The sequence below is a fragment of the Lissotriton vulgaris genome, chromosome 8, assembly GCF_964263255.1.
Source record: "Lissotriton vulgaris chromosome 8, aLisVul1.2, whole genome shotgun sequence".
In the NCBI taxonomy this organism is placed as follows: domain Eukaryota; kingdom Metazoa; phylum Chordata; class Amphibia; order Caudata; family Salamandridae; genus Lissotriton; species Lissotriton vulgaris.
Window position 1 is genome coordinate 187,706,808 of NC_141696.1, and position 19,452 is coordinate 187,726,259.

Below are 19,452 nucleotides of genomic sequence, written 5' to 3' on the forward strand. Positions count from 1 at the left end.
ATCTGTCCCCACTATGAATGGGACGCGCCTACGGACAAGGGGTCCGTCGTACATTAGCCATACGAATGACGGAGATCTGACGAAAAGGCAGCCAATAGGAAAATCGGACTCTTTCCTCCAAATGGGCGTGCCTAATTCCCTTCAAGCAACGTGAAGACGGCGACAGGGGCGTTGCAGCGGGGAATCAACCAATCAGTATGCATGCTGTGGACAAAGGCTAGCACCTACGTCACAATTATTAAAATAATTTTGCATGACGCAACGGCTGAGTGCTGTGTTTTTTTTCAACTTGCGACCGCCATCTTGTCCGGCGGTGAACGATCGGAGCCACGGCAGAGCTGAGTGGAGGAAGGTGGCGTTTCCGACTTTGCCCCGCAATGCAGTAGGGGAAAGGAACGTCGGGTTGGGCTATCCGCAGGACTGTCACTGAGGGGGCGGTGGGTCATTTAGTGGCCTTCCTGCAGTACCGGCGCGGCCGCCGACCGGAGAAGATGGAGGCCGAGGATGCGTGCCGGGACTACCAGTCGTCGCTGGAGGACCTGACCTTCAACAGCAAGCCGCACATCAACATGCTGACCATTCTGGCAGAAGAGAACCTGCCCTTCGCCAGGGATATCGTCGCTCTTATCGAAGCTCAGATCGCCAAGGTTTTTATATTAAAAGAATTTTATTTTACTCTATCTAACGAGCCCCCCTCCCCCTGTCAATGTGGGATAGATCTGGTCGCGGTTCCACAGGGCCAAACAACATGGCGGTAGAAGAGCATGGCGCAATAGGCTCACCCCGTGCGCAGTTCTGGGGTAACACTGACGGGTCCTGAGATAAGAGTAGAGGGATACGCCCCTTCAGCCACGGAGTACTAGTCCGTCCTTCGGCGGTTCCTAACGTGGCTTTCACTCGCTAAGTAACACGGCTTGTGACATGATTCTGGTGGCTAACTCGTAATGTCTCCACCCCTTCTTCTGACATCTGAAGGCAGGCGCCCCGCCCCCAGCTCTTTGAGCTGCAGTTTTACAGTCCATCTCCTTAGCAAGGGGTTTGGGGCCAGCAAAGTGTTATCGACACGTTGCCTGTGTACTTATTTTATCTGGTTCCCTGGAAAGAACGTGGGCTCTCGTATAAGCAACTATTTAGTTAAGTTTTACGTGATGTTTCCATTTGCTTATGTGGTCTGTCCCTTCCGGGCAGTTCCTTACGCCTTCCATTTTTAAAAGGCCCCGTGGTCTTGTTCACGAGGTTAGTCGCCACCTGTTGACAAGCTATTCTCTTAAACTTCGTAAGATCCTTCCCGCTGTAGTAGGCCCTCAGCGCCCACTGGCGTGAGACACCTATCTATGTAGTAAGTTTTTATACATGCCTGGCAGCTGTCAACAAGCCATCTTCTAAATCTTGGGACTCTTCAAGAGGTACGGTACCTGGGGTTGTACCTTTTTGCTGAGCACTCGTCAGAAACCTCTCCTTAAAGGTGTCACTACCCGTATCTTTAACCCGCTATCCCCGAACCACTGCTGCCTCTTACTGGGTTTCATTCGGTCCTAAACTCGGGGTTTCCGGGATGCTACTATCACTTACCCGTCATGTATGCACATGCTTCTCTGTTCCTAGTGTATCTCATGAATAAATGGTTTTGAAATGTGACTGGTATTTAATCTGTTAATAAAGCCTATCAACTGCGTATTTGTCTTTTTTTATTTACTACGATGCACAGTGTGTGGGGGTGGTTTTCAAATCGCGTATGGCACAAAGTATTTCAACTGTTGTAATTCTAGTTTTTGTTTGTAAAGTAACGTTTACCTAAAAAAATGTTGAATGTACTCTATTCCAGGGTGTACAAAATGAGTTGTTTTTTTAAATCTGGCTACACAAGCGCAACTTTGGTTTCTGTAGGGAGATGGGTGGGGAAAGGAGGTATCTAACTAGATGCTTTTGAATGGAGTCTATCTGGATGTCATGGTGTCACCTCCTAGAATTCAGGATACCTTTCAAAATTCGTACTATTTTAGTTTATGATCTATCTGGCAATGTTGGTAGATAGCTGAATATTGGGGGGAGGGGGAGGAATTCCGTTGTTTGGGCGCCACATGGGATGTTAGTGTAGTTAGTGTGTCTATGGCTAGATAACTCGTGACGCGTCAGTGCTCAGTTAACTTGCGCTCTAGTCCCATTTTAGCACGAGCAAGATAACATCAATCAAAATCTCCGATTATAAAGCAACTGAAGAATATTCGTAGGAGAAAGTGATTTAATAAATTATGTGCTTTTTTTATCCAACTGTGCAGTTTTTCTGTTATTTGGAAATGTGCTTTTAGTACAGCTATACTTAATTTCCATAACCTTCAGGACATTTGAATAACCTCAACATCACAAAGAATCTTGATGTTAAGTTACTTTTTTTTTTTTCAGGACACCAACTTTGAGCAATATTCTCTTTAGTTACTTTTTACATTTATGATTGAAGTTGGTTGGGTTTTTAGAGGAAGCGCAAACAGGAGTCACTTTGCAGTTAGCCATTGCATTTTTCAGAGTTGATGTTTTCCATTAGTCTGCCCGGACACGCAGTTATTGGGGGCCACTATTTATTATACTTTTTTCCTTAGCAGCAAAGGGGAATGTCCGAGTTTTTCTAAAGTGTGGATGCACATGTTTATTTGGCATGTTCCGCATTTAAATCTTGTTTATGCGATAAGGTGGTCAACATGCCAATTAAACCTTATGGGTTTTGCAGTCAGGCCTTCAATGTTGTTGTTTTTAGGTGATTGTGTTAATCGCTTGAACTTTCCACAAAGTATTCTTGCCCTAAGATGTATGGTTAAGGATCATATTTTTATATATTCTGTAAAATCAAATTACTGGTGCGTATTGGCGGCTGTGAAGAATTAGAACCAAGCTATTGTGTGCTGCTGTGGCAACGGAGACCAGTATGCCGATATCACCTCCAGACAGTCAAGACACCACTTCCCAGTGCCGAATAGCCTGTTTTCATTTTCCATCACATTTGCTTCCTGTTAGAGATTTTTTTTATATGCACGATTGCTGAAGCTGCCAAGGCTGCATGGGTCCTTGGTCACCTGGATACCGAGTTCTTGAAGATACCACTACTGTGTATTTACACTGCTAAACAACTGCACCAATGCCTGCCTGAGACTCAACCTGAACGGTCTGCAGCAATTCATTGTTCTGGGATGCTTGTTTGAATTCATTTTAACTTAATTCCAGCCATACACCTCTTCGGAGCCCCAGCATCCTACATTGGTTTAAAGAGTTCTATTTCCATCAGCTGTTGGGTAAATCCTTAATGGAGGGTAGGGCTACAAAAACCCCAGTATTTGGTAAGGGTATCTACTGGCAGTGGTTTAACCACTAGCATAATTGTGTCAAAGTATAATGCGTCCTGGGACGATACTCTTTTATTGGGTGGAGAATTGCAGAATGGACTTAAATTGTTGACGAATGTCTTGGAAGTCACAGAATGTCCGTCATTCCTGTGGGGAGTCCTAATCTTATCCGTAAACGTAATGTTTTGTTTTACTAAATTTCTCAGTTTTTTATTACTCAGGCTCCTACTGCAGAGAAGCTTCCTGTCATGTATCTTATGGATTCCATTGTCAAGAACGTCGGGAGAGAATATCTTGATGCATTTTCTAAAAACCTAGTTCCTACATTTGTTAATGTATTTGAAAAGGTATATGCCATATTAAAGTTTTACTTTTATAATTGACAATTAAAGTTTTGTTGCCACTAATTTTAAACTAGATACAATGTGTTCTGTTCATGTTTGAGTTGGTTAGCGATGTCAACATGTCTGTTTTTAGATGCCGTTTTCCTAGGTGTACTTTGTGGAGCTTATTTTAACTCCTACGTGTTTTTAAGAGGAAAACACCGGAGCAAATAGTATGCTTATTTCCGTTTATTCTCTTGCAATTTGCATGCCTTCTTTAAGAACAACTTGTACACCCAGTGTTTTGAAATTTAGTCCACAGTTACTGTTTAGAAAGTAAACCTGGTGGTACACTGATGTCTTGTAGGCATGCCAGAATATGAAATACGGTATATGCAGTGTTATTCATAACTTACATGTTATGAGAGTACCCCAACTAAGCCCTTTTTGGGGGGTCGGGGAGTGGCAGGGATGAAGGGTGCATAGTATTGAAGTTTTCAACTGAACATGCCTTCAATCCAAGTGGTCTGCAAGATGATTTGGATTTACAGGCATACGAAACAGACCCTTCCATTTTACACCAAGTTTAAAATGGTGTGTTTAAGTTGAATTTTCCGGAGGCTTCTATTTTTTGGTACGAGGTGCATGGATTCATCAGGGAATATGGTGGGGCCGTGTGAATATTTGCAAGTATTGAGCACCCCGGATTGTTCAACTTTTCAAGGCACAGAAACCAGTTTTAGCCTGTCTTAATCTTTATACACATCCTGGCAATCGTAAACCTCTGGAGGCTTGATCTTTTGAAATGTCAAACTGTGTATTTAGTTCAAGCATTGTTTCTGATATGCATTGAGCGATCCAAAATTGTTTGCTTTTGTCTTTTTCTTATTAAATAGCTGGGCAGAACTGTTCTTCCTGAACTTCTAGTGGGTGTGCATATAGATGAACACAGTGTTCAATAAGTTCCTGCCTGTAAATACCTGAATACGTTATGGCTTATATTAGATGTTTGACAACACGTTTTTCTAAATGTCATGTCATTACAAGCCCTCTAATACCAAATACCTTTTAATTAAATGGTGCTCGTGAGAATATTGGTATTTGTTTGGATGCATTGCAGTAGTGCTTTCTTGCTGTTTTATTATTTAAAAGATTCCACCATTTTATCTTAGTTTTTTTAAAAGGTTTATTAAGTTGGCCTTGATTTTGTGAGCATGAGTTTGGTATAGTATGGAGCAATATAATTCTTCTATTCTTTACAGGTGGAGGAAAATACTAGGAAAAGCTTATTTAAGTTGCGTTCAACATGGGATGAGATTTTCCCTTCAAAGAAACTTTATGCACTTGATGTCAGAGTTAACTCTTTAGATCCTGCGTGGCCAATTAAACCTCTACCCCCAAATGTGAATACTTCTAGCATCCACGTGAATCCTAAATTTTTAAGTAAAACGGTGAGTTTTCAGTAAAATGGGCATAAAAAGCAACTGCATTTAGTGGAAGCTTATTTTTAACAAGCTTAAGAGCTAAATTATTTTGTTCTTTCAGCAGATTGGTTCCAGTTTTGTTGTAATATATTTTTTTATGCAGACAAAATAGGAGATAAATTGTTTTACTGTGCGATTTGACTTAAAGTAAATCACAAACTGCAGTAGTCCTGCTGGTGACCATCAGTATTTATACTGCGGATTATATGTTTATGAACCTTTTTATTTTTTTTGTTTAAAAAAGAATTTACAATGTACACAACTCACAGGTAAAAGAAGAAATCCTACCCGAAATACATACTTAACATTTGATAGCTGACGACTTATGTGGGCATATTCATTTTTCAATTCCTTTTCCTTTTAGCCAGAGGAGCCACCCGCACCTGTTGCCCCCATTATCCCAGTTACTGTTCCTGTTATTCCTGCTCCTTTGATTGTTCCAGAAATTCAAAAGAATTTGTCTCAGGAGCAAATGATAAGACAACAACTGCTGGCAAAACAGAAGCAGTTGCTAGAATTACAACAGAAGAAACTAGAACTGGAGTTAGAACAGACAAAGGCACAGCTGGTGAGTAGGGTAGTTTAATTCAAATTTTATGTCCTCTTGCGTTCCAACTGATAACTTACTTGTATGATGCTTTAGCTGTCTTTCAAGTTGGGTTATGTTTTATCATACGCATTCTAGTTCCCACATCCAATCATGTTTTTTTTTTTGCTGCGTCGGAAGAAGCCATATCATGTCTTTTTTGCTGCGTTGGAAGACGCTTTACATAAATTATGATTGTCTAGAAGGATTTTTGGTATCCTTCTGTGGTGTATTAAAAAAATGAGCCTCTGTCTGGGCATTCTAGTACAATTTTCTGCTTTGTACGTTCCCTCACCTATTCTCTCAGCCTTCGGTTCCATTCTCAACACTCCATGTTCAGTATTGGTTTAGGACTACTCTGAACCTTCACCATTGTAGAGATTTGACAAATGCCTAGGAGGAACACTGAAGGTTTAGGTAAGATAACATTCTGAAGGCAAATTGGGCCATTTTGTAGTGTCTTGGGAGTTTCAAAATGGCGCATGTTTTTGTATTACGCAAAAGGGGTTCTTGCCTGTAAACGATTAATTTTGAGTCATAAACAAGAATTTGCTTGATGTGGTAAGATGTCATATTAGAAAAACTAGCAATTCATATTAAGAGTGCTGTTTCCAGTGTATGTGCCTACCCAATGATAAACACTTAGGTCTTGGCCAAATCTTTGATTTTTTTGGGGCACCCCCAGGCTTTATATTGAGTCTTATGCAAATACACAATAGCCTACGCCGTTTAGTTGTTCGGAGAACCAGGGGTCCTCAGCGTAGCACCTGTGACTCATACTGTCCCTTTTTTAGGTCTTGGCTGGCGAAAGCAGCGCATGCGCTGCTCTCGTCATATGAGGGCTTCTTAGAATCAATACAGATTCCGCAGCTCTCGGAGACCGAGTTGATGCCCCGCCCATCTTCCTCATTCGCTGGCCTCATCTTCAATGCAAAACGCTGGCTTCTCATTGTATAGGAGGCTTTTTAGTCCCTCCTTGTAGCCGCCTTTCCTCCATTTGGCCCCTCCCACCGGGATTGGATCTCTCACTCGCGGAGTTACACGCTCTCCTTTGTCTGGAAGCACACTTTGTTGTCCTTTTGAGTGTGGCCCCCTCGGCCCTGTTTGTTTTAATGTGATTTAGAGAGCGGTGTCCCTGAAGTGGGCACCACGCTCCGTTTATTTACTTATTTCTACTTTGATTTGGAGCGCGGTCCCCGCTCTTGGTCGCATAGCTGCAGCTGGGGCTCCAGACGGAACGTGAGGTCCTAGGGGTCGCCTGCAAATTCTCTTACACAGCTTGGGAGGGCGAGGGTGATACTGTGGGCGCATTACTTGGAGGGGCTCACGCGAGCACCCGGGCTCTCTACAGTGCAGCAGGAGTGTTTGGAGAGGTGAGATCCACAGCCCTAGTGCTGCACATTTCCCCACCTGGCTCCTGGCCGAGCGCATTCCTTACTGCCAGCCCCTCCTGGAGAACTTGTGGTGGGGGAGGGGGCGAATGTCGCGTGGCTCCCTCCGTGACTGTAGTTGGAAGTGACATGGTGGAGGAGGGCACAGGGTTAACTCATTTAACTCATTGGTTTACCTGACTTAAAGTGACAGCATTCATCGCTTACACAATGTGCATATCAACACTATAAGTTGTTTACTTGAGTGTCTGCTACTAATGTTGCATTGTGTGCTTTTACATTACATACCATACTTGGATTGATTGGGTGAGGGATTGGCAGTTTCTCCAGCACTGCTTCCAGGCCGCTTGTCTGTCGTATGTCTATATACAAAAGTGTCCACATTAGCAAAGTCAGAAGGTTGACTCAGTGGCAGACCTGTTGGTGTTGCCAGTGCTTATTTTGTGTGCATGTAGTAAATGGCGATTGCAGGCCCATCCCATCCCATGTAACCAAGGTAGTGTGAAGTCCTGCTTTTTTTAGGTTTTGACTAGCGATGCATGCGTACGAAGTACGCATGTGCTAGGAAAAAACCTAATGAGTATGGTATGGGGGCTGGGAATCCGCCCCGTCTTATATTGGCTAGCTCCATAAATGGAGGCTAGCCATTGAAAGACTTCTCTGTCCGTCAATCCCGGACCAGATTCGGGGGCGTTCCCGAGAATTTTTGGCTTTTGGCGACGTCAGCCAAAAGCCTGTCCTCGGGAACGCCCCCGAATCTGCTCCGGCATTAGAAACACCGGAAAAAGATGTCCGGCCCGCTGCCTGGTTGTGGGCGGGGCCGGGAGGACGTGGTTTCGCTTCCCCCTTCCTTGGGGAAGCCATTTCCTGCCTTGCCGGTCTCCCGTGTTGTGAGGGAGACCGGAGATGCTGCCCGCAGCGAGATCCGGCCCGAAGGAAGCAGCCGTGTGTCTCCAGCCAGGGCCGCGCTGGGATTGGCCCAGCCGGCCGAGCCTCCGCCACTTCATCCGGTTAGGATTAGGTCAGCCGTTGTTTTCTTTCCCTGCCGTGGTCTTTTTCCCGCCCCCCCTCCCATTGTCCGTGTTTGTTCCCGCCCTCCTCCCGCTGATTAGGTTGGCCGTTTTCTTTCCCTGCCGTGGTCTTTTTCCGCCCCCCTCCCACTCTCCGTGTTTGTTCCCGCCCTCCTCCCGCTGATTAGGTTGGCCGTTTTCTTTCCCTGCCGTGGTCTTTTTCCCGCCCCCCTCCCACTCTCCGCGTTTGTTCCCGCCCTCCTCCCGCTGATTAGGTTGGCCGTTTTCTTTCCCTGCCGTGGTCTTTTTCCCGCCCCCTCCCACTCACCGTATTTGTTCCCGCACAATGTACACGGTAGACTGCAATAAGTACTCTAGGGGATAACCTCCTCTGAATAAATCCCAACCGTTGATATCTTTCTAAAGCGCCAAGAGGCCAGGCGCTTGGCGATCGCGACGCTACACTAATGCCCAATAACCTAATGTCTCCGCGCTGCATCCCTTTACCCCCCTTCCGCACCAGGACAGACACAGTCCGACGTTGGTCCCTGAAGCCCTGGCTCAGCACTTTCAGGGCAGGAACGACCCCTGCATTTCCTAGGACAAACAAAGGCAGGAAGCTCCTCCCCCTTTGGCACCTCTTCCTGCCCCGGTAAGTGTCCTGGGCTGCCCCTGGCCCCTGCTGCAGTCCCCGGCGCGCCCCCTGTCGCCTAAGCACCTCCTGGACGGTCGGGAGCCCCCCAGGAGCCACGGAATGAGCCCTCTCCCCAGGTGAGGCGGGCACAGGGTGCCCCACTGGCACCGGGGCACCCCAGGGGTGAGTGCGCGGTTCGGGTATGTCGGGCGGTGTTTCCTCTGCAGGTCGGAGCCTCCGAGGAGCAGGCTGGGCTTGAATGGAGTCAGTCACTAGCTGGGCGGTAGTCAGGGAAAGGGCAGACTATTGCTCTGGAAAGGCCAGTAGCGCTGGGTCAGAGTCAGTCACAAGGAAGGGCCACTGGCTCGCAAGTTGCACTGCGTCAGTGGCAGACAGGGGCCAGGCTGCCGACTTGGCGCTATGAAGAGAAACAGGCTCATAACGACCTACCCAACTTGACAGGGCGGCGGACCAGGTGCATCCGTGGTGTCCATGTGCACTTAGTCTTTAGATGCTCCAGCTTCACCATCTTGTGTGTTCAAGCTAGTCACGTGACAGGCATGTGTATACATTTCCACTTGCAAGTAATGCAAACTCTTCTTGCGTTACATGCCTGTGTCACAATTTTTGTTTTGCTCATTTCCCACTGTTAGTTCGTTATTTATGTAATTTTTTTTCCTTCACTTAAGTCTTGTGTGTATATTATGAGGTTACAAATGGACGTCACTTCAGTTCATTGATGGGAGGCTTTTTGTTGTATAGACTATAGTTCACTGGATAACAATCTTCCTTGCTCCCCTGCGTAAACCCCTTCCTCTCTATTACAATATTTGTATTTGAATAGCTGCTTGGCGCATTGAATTTTATATTTTAGTGTTTATATGTACCGAAATTTATCAATGTTTTTATGCAAACTTTTATGCCAGGAACTGGCCAAGTAAAGAGTTTTGAGATTAGTCACGTGTCAGAAGTGCCTTGGGTACGCCTATGGCTGGGGCAGAGGAAAAGCCATTCACATGTCAGGACTGTACCCCTTGTGGGCCATAGGAATGGGTGAAGGTCAATCAGGTAAGGCCAGATTATCTGGTAAGGCAGAGGCAAGGTCATTGAAAGTCAGGCCTGTGCTTCTGGCTGTCCATAGGGCTGGGGCAAGGTCAGTCACATGTCAGGAGTGAACCCCTAGTAGTCCATAGGAATGGATGACCGCCAGATTATCTGGTAAGGCAGAGGCAAGGTCAGTGGAAAGTCAGGCCTGTGCTTCTGGCTGTCCATAGGGCTGGGGCAAGGTCAGTCACATGTCAGGACTGAACCCCTAGTAGTCCATAGGAATGGATGACGGCCAGATTATCTGGTAAGGCGGAGGCAAGGTCAGTGAAAAGTCAGGCCTGTACTAGCTTAAGTGATTGGCAAGAGTTAAAAATACAATAGATGCTGCAAATATGGTGATCTTTGAGTTGCATTGAATATATTGTTGCACAAAAGTATACAGTTATTTGTACATTCCAATAGTGGGTGATTCAAGTATTGAGATTTTTTTAACTTCAAGAAATTCAGTTGACTCCGGGTCAGGGCCACTTGGACTACGTGATAATTGTAGTGAATGTGCACAGACCTGCGGATCCTACTGTACAATAGTAGTTTGTAAAGCAAATTCTTTGACCCACTGCTTGATCTGATGTCTGTCTAAAACAAAGTTTTTGTTTATTTATTTGTTGCATCCATACTGCCAAAATCTTTCATTAACCTCATAGATGCTATTAAACATTCCTCCCCAGTGCTGCGCTGTCCATTGGAACTAGTGCTGAATGGACGTCCAATGGTCGTGCGCAGCACTGGGGAGGTAGTGCTGCCGTCGGCCAATGCACCGAGGCAGCACTTAAGAGGTTAAAATGTTTGTAATTAGTGGCAATAAGCCCTTTGTGTTTGAGGCACACATGTTCCCGTGGCTGCTCTGGTGCATTGTTTTAGAGGCTACTCGTGTTCCTCTGGCTGCTCTGCTGTCTTGTAAGACTGCTGCATTGTTTTTTGATGCCACACATGCTGCTCTGCTGTCTTGTAAGTCTGGTGCATTGTTTTAGAGGCTACTCGTGTTCCTCTGGCTGCTCTGCTGTCTTGTAAGACTGCTGCATTGTTTTTTGATGCCACACATGCTGCTCTGCCGTCTTATAAGCCTGGTGCATTGTTTTTTGAGGCTACACATGTTCCTCTGGCTTCTCTGTCCTCTCCCTGCCTGTTGTCGTGTCCCGGTGGCAGCAGGCAAGAGCGTGCACTGCGTCCCCGAAGTAACAGCCCCAAAGCAAGCAAGAAGTACGCCCCCCTCCCACCAATCCCTGTTAGGTAGTGGAAACTGTCCAAACTGGGGTGCAGACAGCCCCTCTCACCTTTCGGCCTGGTACCCTACTGACCGTTCTCCACTTCAGCCCCGTCTAAATTACAATTCCTGCTTGTGACCCTTTTGCCTGCTTGTGCCTCCGTGTGCCCCTGTTGCCTGCTTGTGCCTCCGTGTGCCCCTGTTGCCTGCTTGTGCCACTGTTGCCTGCTTGTGCCTCCATTTTCGTGCCCCTGTTGCCTGCTTGTGCCTCAGTTTTCGTGCCCCTGTTGCCTGCTTGTGCCTCAGTTTTCGTGCCCCTGTTGCCTGCTTGTGCTTCCGTCTGCCCCTGTTGCCTGCTTGTGCCTCCGTGTGCCCCTGTTGCCTGCTTGTGCTGTGTGGGTGTGTGGGGGGCTTTGTCTGGCTGTGTGTGGAGGGGGGGCTCTTTGTGGCTGTGTGTGTGGGGGGCTGTGTTTGTGGGGGGCTCGGTGTGTGTGGGGGGGCTCTGTGTGTGTTTGTGTGTGTCATTTGCGAGAGATAAAGCTAGTGGCATTGTAAATGACAATGCCATTTAATTATGTTAAAAAAAACATAAATAAAAATAATGTCAAGAGCAATGCCAATAGCTCTAACTTTAACAAAGGCAAAACCATTGCATTGTAAATGCTTGTTGTTCTAATGGGCGCCACGAACTCTTAACAGTGCCACTGTTTTTTTCAAGGTGAAACACTGTTATCGAGGCTAAAGTAAAGTTTTACAGTGACAACTGAAATGCATGTAAAGAATGCTTACATCTTTTGCTGACATATCTGCTTACCTGCATCAGGATATATATTAGAACTGAAGTTCCATGGGTCTCTTACACAGGGTGCATTCAGCCTCTTGCACTCCTACATGTAGGCAGTTACGCCCACACCAGGCCTAGTCTTTTCTTTTCCTGTTCTCCTTCATCCTCTGTTCTCTCGTTTCCTTACTTGTGTGACCAGAGAAGCTTTCTGAATATCCTGTGACCAAAAGTATATACAAGTCGTTTCTCCCCAGTTATATTATATTACTATGTCCTCAGATAATTGATACGTTCTATTATTGCTTCTCTGGACATCTGTTTTGTTATGAAAATTAACAAATGATTGAAATGAAAAGCACTGGTGCATTCAATATGTCTGCACCTGTGATCAGCAGATTAACATTGTAAATCAAAACAAATAAGGCCTTTTCATTCCTGAAAGATTATATTCTTATTCACCCATAAGGCTGCCTTCATGCGTTATAAAAAAAAATGCGGGTGGCGCAGTGCTCATCGGTGAAAAAATTGTGAACAATAACATTTGACTTTGGGATGGTCTCTGTTTTCACACGATTCAAAAGTTCAATACAAATAGTGTTCCTTCTGGTAATTAATTATGTGAAGGACAATCCCAGAGACAGTGTCGACTTTTCAACCCAAAATGTAAGTCAATTGGTCTCTCCTCAGGACAGATCAACTTTGGACAGAGACGTGTGGCTGCAGCTTTGAGGATTGACGTTGAATAATTGGCCTTTCTGGGCCCGTGAACCATTCGAGTGACTCTGGGTTGGGCAATCTGAACCCTGCTAATAAATGTATCCAGTTTGGAGCCATTAAACCAGACGGTTGATCTGTCCTGAGGACAACCATTTGAGTTTGATTATGGGTTGTCACAAACTCTGGGATTTATGTTCATGTAATAGATTACAAAAAATAACAATATTTGTATTGAACTGTGTGAAAGCGGGGTACATCCCCGAGATGTACCTATGTTTCATACTTTATGTTCAGACAATGTATCCACCTACGAGCACTGCGCCAAACTTACTTTTTTGGGAAGGCGAAAAAACTTTCAGAATGAATAAGAATTTAGTATTTTGCGTAAGAAAGTTATGCGTTACTTGTTGATTTACAACTTTAAATAATATGCCGGTAATAGGTGCAAACACATGGAATACCCGTATGCTTAGACAAGACCCACAGAACTTCTGTCCTAATTTACATGCCATGCCTTCCAGGTCGGGCAAAAGGGGGTTTCCCTGTGTACTTTACGAAACCTGCAGCAGGAGACATTGGTACATGTGCACGTCTGACATCCAGTACTGTGAAGTGGACACAACATGACATGTATTTGTTTTTACAACTTCTGTGTGCCGTATAAGGAGTCGGAAGTGGTCCCAGAATGATACTACGGCCTACGCCGGCCCCTAGTTTTGGTTGTCCGAACAGAGGAGCCAGCACCCTGCGCAGTGTATGTAGGCTTGGGCATTCCTACTTTTTAACGTCTTCCTGCAGCAGTTTGAGCACATTCGCTGGCCAGCTGGCAGCTCCCCTCCTATCTTATGACAACAGCAGGGAGCCATTAATGCTTAATTAGCACCTACAGTGGAATGTACTGACCCCCACGGCCCAGTGGGTTTGGAGAATGAGAATTTCTAACTTCGAGTGGAGGCCGGAACTGCAAGCTCTGTGAGACACAGCAGGGATCTGACGCATCCATAGCTAGCTGTTCATGCGCCAAACGCAGTCATATAAAGCAGGACTCCTGGGTATACAATAGGTCTCGTCTTTAACTAAGTCAAAGCCATTTGCTTTGCTATACAATACCTTTAGCAAAGCAAACACAGGCCACTTAACACTTTACAAGCTTTGAAACAGCCCCTGTAGTTATCTTCATAATGTATCTCTGGACTTAACTGACTGCAGAAGTTGTCCATTTTCAAGTCTTACAGTTGCTAAAAAAATCTTGATGTGCAGAGAAAAGCCTATGGCATGCAGAGGAAGCAGGTAGACTTGCAGAGAGCCTGGGCCGTGCATGTGCCTTTCACCCACCTGCCTGTTTATGGGTGTGGCTACTGAGTCCCCTGCTGGCTCTAGTCTTCTGGGGATGTCCAGCGAGGCTATTTACACCTGATTGAAGCTTGCAATAATCTCCAAGGACCTTTCCCCAGTATTGCTCTTGTTTTTTATATTCCTCTCTCTAGCTATGTTTGGCTGTCCTTAAATTGCACGCTTCCCAAAATTCAATTATTTAAAATGTCTGCATGCATTTTCTATACATGTAAAACGAGCATTTGCAATGCAATAGGTCTCGCGTTTACGCAAGTTTTAGCCATTGGCATTGTAAATGCAAATGCCTTTTATGTTTTAAAACCAAAACATAAATAAAAGGCATTGTAATTTACAATGGCATAAACTAGTGTAAATGTGAGACCTATTGCATTGCAAATGCTTTTTTTTGTTCCAAACATTGTCATGCAAGGAGCTAGCAGACACGCATAGTAAAGGGGTACTCAAACCACTAAACGCATAACTACAATCGGCAGAGGAATCTGTTTCCATTCCAAGATACACAATCCTAGAATGAAGAAAAACAATCAGGTTTACAACTTAAGCGTAGTCCAACCTAATGGCCTTCTCAATTAGAGGTAATAAGGTTCAAGGACAATACGTAAAGACACTGTCTCGACTCCAGAATAAAAGTACAAGCTCAAAGAAACAATAAACAGTGCAAATTGCAGGAGAGAGGAACACAGCAGACAGATGGCTCAAGTATAGACTACACTGATTTAATTTTTACTGGATGTGCATCATACCCAAAGGTCACAAAGAAAGTTGTGCATCGTGAGCATGAAGAACGTTAAACACAGAGCCCCGTGAACCAGGGGATGGATGAACTTCTGCCCCAACAATTTTGTTTTCCTTTCAATAAAGGTGTTGAATCAAACTAAATGCTCTCGGTTCTTTGAATATCAATAGAGGCTCTTCAATTGTGCATAGACTGATGGATTGCTTTATTTATGTCCTCCTGCTGTATGTATGTATGTATGTATGTATGTATAGGCATTTATATAGCGCACTACTTACCCGTAGGGTCCCAAGGCGCTTCGACCGCTGCGAAACCCTTCCTGGCTTCCCTGAGAGATGGTCCCTTAATGGGTATCTCCAGGGTGAGACCAGGCATCCCCGGCGGTCTGGTGGGGCCGTTAGTGAAGATGAGGCAAGCTAATGCCCAGAGTTGCCGAGTGTGATCGCTGATCAGAGTGGGCACCGAGGCGAGAGAATTATCGAGTCCGCTGACCCTGGTCCAGAAACCTGCCGCGCCGGGAATCGAACCCTGGTCCCGGGCCGTCCTCTGCTCTCGGGTCTGCCGCCTCTAACCAGTGAGCCACACTACTTCCCCTTGGATTCTGGAACTTTTGAATTCTGTCTCCAGACTCAAGTGTCGGGTCGTTTTAATATTTCTCAACATACAACTGTATGTTTTTGCTCTCTACCTGCTTTTGGCCTCCTACACCCATCCTTTAAAGTGCTTTCTGCGAGTGTGTGGTGTTGCGTTTTCTGTAGCCAGCACATGGCTAACATGGGGTGGCGTAGGCTGACGCCTGTACTCACACTCGGCAGATATATAGGTTGTGAAACGTGAATGCCTTACAGCTGCGCCAAGAGGACCAGTGTGTCAGTCAGCTAGCTCTTTCCTTAAGTAATTCAAAGAAGAGTAGAGATTACTTATACATCAAATGCTCTTAACTTTGCCAGCAGCCATTTGTAAGCACTTGCACGTTTTATTTTGCATTTGAATGCCAGTAATTATTGTCATGGTTAGTCATGCATCAGTATATGACTTGTGATTAATGCACTCCAATACACTCCTGTGTTGTTGCCAGATAATAGCACTTGAAGTCTGATCTTGCTAGCCTTGCTCATCCATTCTGTAGCTGTCTTTCAGGGATTCAACACACCTGAACACTCAAACCATTGCAGTTGAATGAGCAACGCTTTTCCTGATCTTCTTTTAGTGTTTACAGCTCGAAGCTGAAATTCCGGGCCGAACGTATGCAAGTAACGTAAGCAGAAAATAATTCCCTGGCCTGTGCAACTTGGCTAAATAAAACATTGGCTAAGTCAATAGATCCAGCATTAGCAAAACCTAATGGTTTTGCTAATGCTTGTTGACAGTTGCAAGCTTTTAGTTAACATTCCACTTAATGGAGTGGATCTCTCTGATCCGAAGCACATCACTTCATCCACCTTCGTTGCATGTTAAAAGAAAACTACTTCATAATGTTGACGTTCTTTTTGTAAAACTCCACATGCTCCTAATCGCAGGCAAGGTCTCGGACCTCTTGACCAGGCTATATTTAAATATTACCCACTTTTGAATTTTGTAGTCTCAAAAAATGGTTGTAATTGAAATTGTTGTACATACTGTCCCTGACCATGCCTTACATTGTGTTTATTAATAAAGAAATCTGCCAGGTCTTGGCCTTCATTTAAAACTTATATTCTGTGTATAGTTATAAAAGGGACTTGCTTGAATGTGCCTTATGCATAGTTTTAAAGCAAGCTTTTACATAACGTAGAAGGTACATACGCCCTCTAAACATTGTGTATCTAGAAGCATTTCCAGATTCTAAAGTCGAGCAAATGGTTCCCATATTTAGCAGCATGTAGCCATTTGCATCTACTCCATTTTTTTAAATATTTGGAACAAGTGTAGTCAAACATTAATTTTTTTTCAAGCTGTCTATTGTGCTTAATTGGTTACTTTTGTTATGTAGTTGCAGATTGCTTAAAAAGTTTACAGGCTTTCATGTGTTTTGTACAGAGTTTTAGATCTAATTCATCACGTAGTCCATGGGAATTCAGTCTGGGTTATCGGTACTGTATTTTTCTAAGATGTAGTTCAAGATGTCTCTGCATGATAACTTGTAGGTAATAAGCTAATTGTACAGTGTAAACCTAGCCAAAACGAGGTGGAATCCTACACAGGGTCAAAGGCAAAGATGCAGAAAACTTGATTGGCGTGATAGCTGGTTTTGAAGAGTGACAGATGAACGTTATGTTATGGCAGTGTGATGTGGTGTTTAAGTGTGTGTCTGTAGGTGCAGGATTGGTTCAGTTCTGATGTATATGGGAATGATGTTCCCGAACCTGAGTGGCTAGATAGAGAAGTACTGTTGCCTTCTTTACATTTTTTAAATATTTTTTTTGCACTGCTCCACCTCCAGTCTGGTGCCGAGAGCCACTGGAGATGTCAGCCACATATGTAAGGGTGCCAGATGCAGTGGCTTTCTAGATGAAGCTGCTAGTTTCAAAGTTGGTGTAGGCCCTCAAGGAGAGCATTTAGAGTTCTATCATTGGTGGGAGTTATTTGACCATGTTTTTACAGGCCAATAATGCGTCCCGCAGGAAGGATACTTTTAAGAGGAGCAGGTATGAAGTCTGGGTGGCTCTGGACCAGGGCTTTCACCCGTCCAGATCGGAAAGTACGAGGGTCTGAAATGCAGTTCTGAAGTGAAGTCACATTCCTTGTTTTTGTTTAAAACATCTCGATATTCTTAACCAGTTCTTAAGAGTACAAGCTAGTGTCACTGCAGCTAAAGGAATTCCCCCTCCTCCCCCCCAAAAACAAACCAAATTTGTCTCAGCAAACCTTGGCGTGCAAATCTTGATTAGAATTTTATTCTGATGCTTTTCATTATTCCCTTGCATACTAGTGTGGTAATTGTTTTTCTTGTGTTTTTTTTCTTTTTTAGGCTGTTTCACTTGGTGCCCAACAAGGAGTAGGCAATGTCAGTTCTGCTTCAACGCCTACTAAAACACAACTTGGGTCACAGACTGCTTTACACACAACTGTGAAAACTCCACACATGGCATCAAAAACCGCTCATATCCCAACAAAATCGGCACATGCAGTAACAAAAGTAACCCAGCAGCATACTGCACACCCAGAAAAAAATGTACCATTGTTGCTATCGGAGCCTCAGGAAGACAAAGGACTTGTTAAGGACCCTCGCCTTAGCAGAATAAGTCCACATTCAGTGCATACTAAAGATCAAGGCCACAAGAAGGACGTCCACGCGGAGAGCAAAACCAGCAAGAATACATCAGCAGAAAAAAGTAACTCCACAAAGCAAGATAAAGGAAAAGTGGATAAAATACCAAAAAGGGAGACAGCCACACTTGAAACCAAATCAAAATCTCTCTCCCCCCAGAAAAGTAAGTCGTCTCACCCAAAGGATTCTAAAATTCAAGAAGGCGAGACCACAAAGGGCTTTGAAATTGGCAAAAGAGATCCAAGATTACGAAAGCACCAGCAAGGTGGTAAAGAAGATGACAAAGAGCGGAGGAAAAGCCTAGATAAAAAGGAAGAGCACAGTAAATCCTCTGACCATAGATCTGTAGGAGGTAGGGCGAAGGTTAATGGCATTGTTCAGAGACATGATGCGAACATTGAGGACCTTGAAAAATCGTCTGGAAAGATGCTAAGATCAAGTACTCGAAAAAGAACACGATCCCGTTCTCCTAAGTCACGGTCACCAATTTCACATTCTCCTAAAAGGAGAGACCGAAGATCTCCTAAAAGACGTCCAAGAAGCATTTCCCCACCTCAGAGTAAAGCAGGAAAGTTACGACATTCAGGGCAAAAGACCTTTCATGTCGAAGAATTCTCTGCCAGTGCCAGAGAGGACAGAAATTCTGGAAAAAGAAGCCTTAAACAAGATTCAAGAGATTCTAGGAGGTTAAAAAAACCTCATGAGGAAAGGCAAGAAACTGTTCATCAGCACTCTGCAAGGTCCACATCTGAACCTAAAGAAAATTTGGAAAATTGGCAAGGTTCCAAGCCCAGCAAAAGGTGGAAGTCTGGTTGGGAAGAAAGTAAAAGGTAAGTTTTAACTGAACAAAAAGCATTACAATATTAAGGTTGAACACGTCCCATCTGCTACCTCTCTTTTTAAATGGAATTGAATCTGTCAGTAATAAGAAATATTGGGCCTGCATATGAAAATACATTTTCAAACAATTGATATTTGTTATGGACGGTTGAGGGAGCTGAATCCAACTACTCTGCCCCCACATATTTGGAAAATGACAGGGATGGTTTAAGGGTCATAAATTGCAAGAACAGCTGCCATCCCCAGGTAGAATACAAATTAGCCTTGCTAGCTGGTCTTTGAAGTTAAGTTTGGCTACATTTTGCAGTAAATTGTAGAAAGTGGAGCAAGTTGCAGGCTGAGTGACTGGTGGATCTAGCCCAGCAAGTTGTCGAGGTTCTACTATGCTAAATGATGTAGACAGAGGAAACTATGTGGTACTTTGAGCATCTCCATGGAAGAATGAGCTCATGTTATAGGGAAAGTAATCTGCAAGTTACTTTTTTTTCTTAAGTGGATCTCATTTACTGTTTTTCCCTGTAAGGATACCTGCTGCTTAAGAGTTGGACGATTGCATTGACAACATTTATGTTTTATGTAATTCAGCATAACTGTATCAAATCATTATGAAGGTTATGTGCTGTAGAAACAAAAAAAACTGCTTGCAGTACTAGTTGCTTATCACTGGCATATTTACCATGTTACTGTATTTTCTA

The 19,452-nt window shown here is 44.4% G+C and overlaps 1 protein-coding gene across 1 annotated transcript in view; it reads left to right on the top strand.

The window, feature by feature from the left end:
* The first annotated feature begins 267 nt into the window (after nucleotides 1-267).
* Nucleotides 268-19,452, top strand: part of PCF11 (PCF11 cleavage and polyadenylation factor subunit) — a 297,241-nt gene continuing 278,056 nt past the window's right edge. Inside the window, exons 1-5 of the mRNA XM_086933915.1 lie at nucleotides 268-647; nucleotides 3,557-3,682; nucleotides 4,921-5,109; nucleotides 5,507-5,710; nucleotides 17,618-18,747. Of these exons, the coding sequence (XP_086790041.1) occupies nucleotides 492-647; nucleotides 3,557-3,682; nucleotides 4,921-5,109; nucleotides 5,507-5,710; nucleotides 17,618-18,747 (1,805 nt within the window). The 5' untranslated portion in view covers nucleotides 268-491. The remainder of the gene's footprint in view (nucleotides 648-3,556; nucleotides 3,683-4,920; nucleotides 5,110-5,506; nucleotides 5,711-17,617; nucleotides 18,748-19,452) is intronic.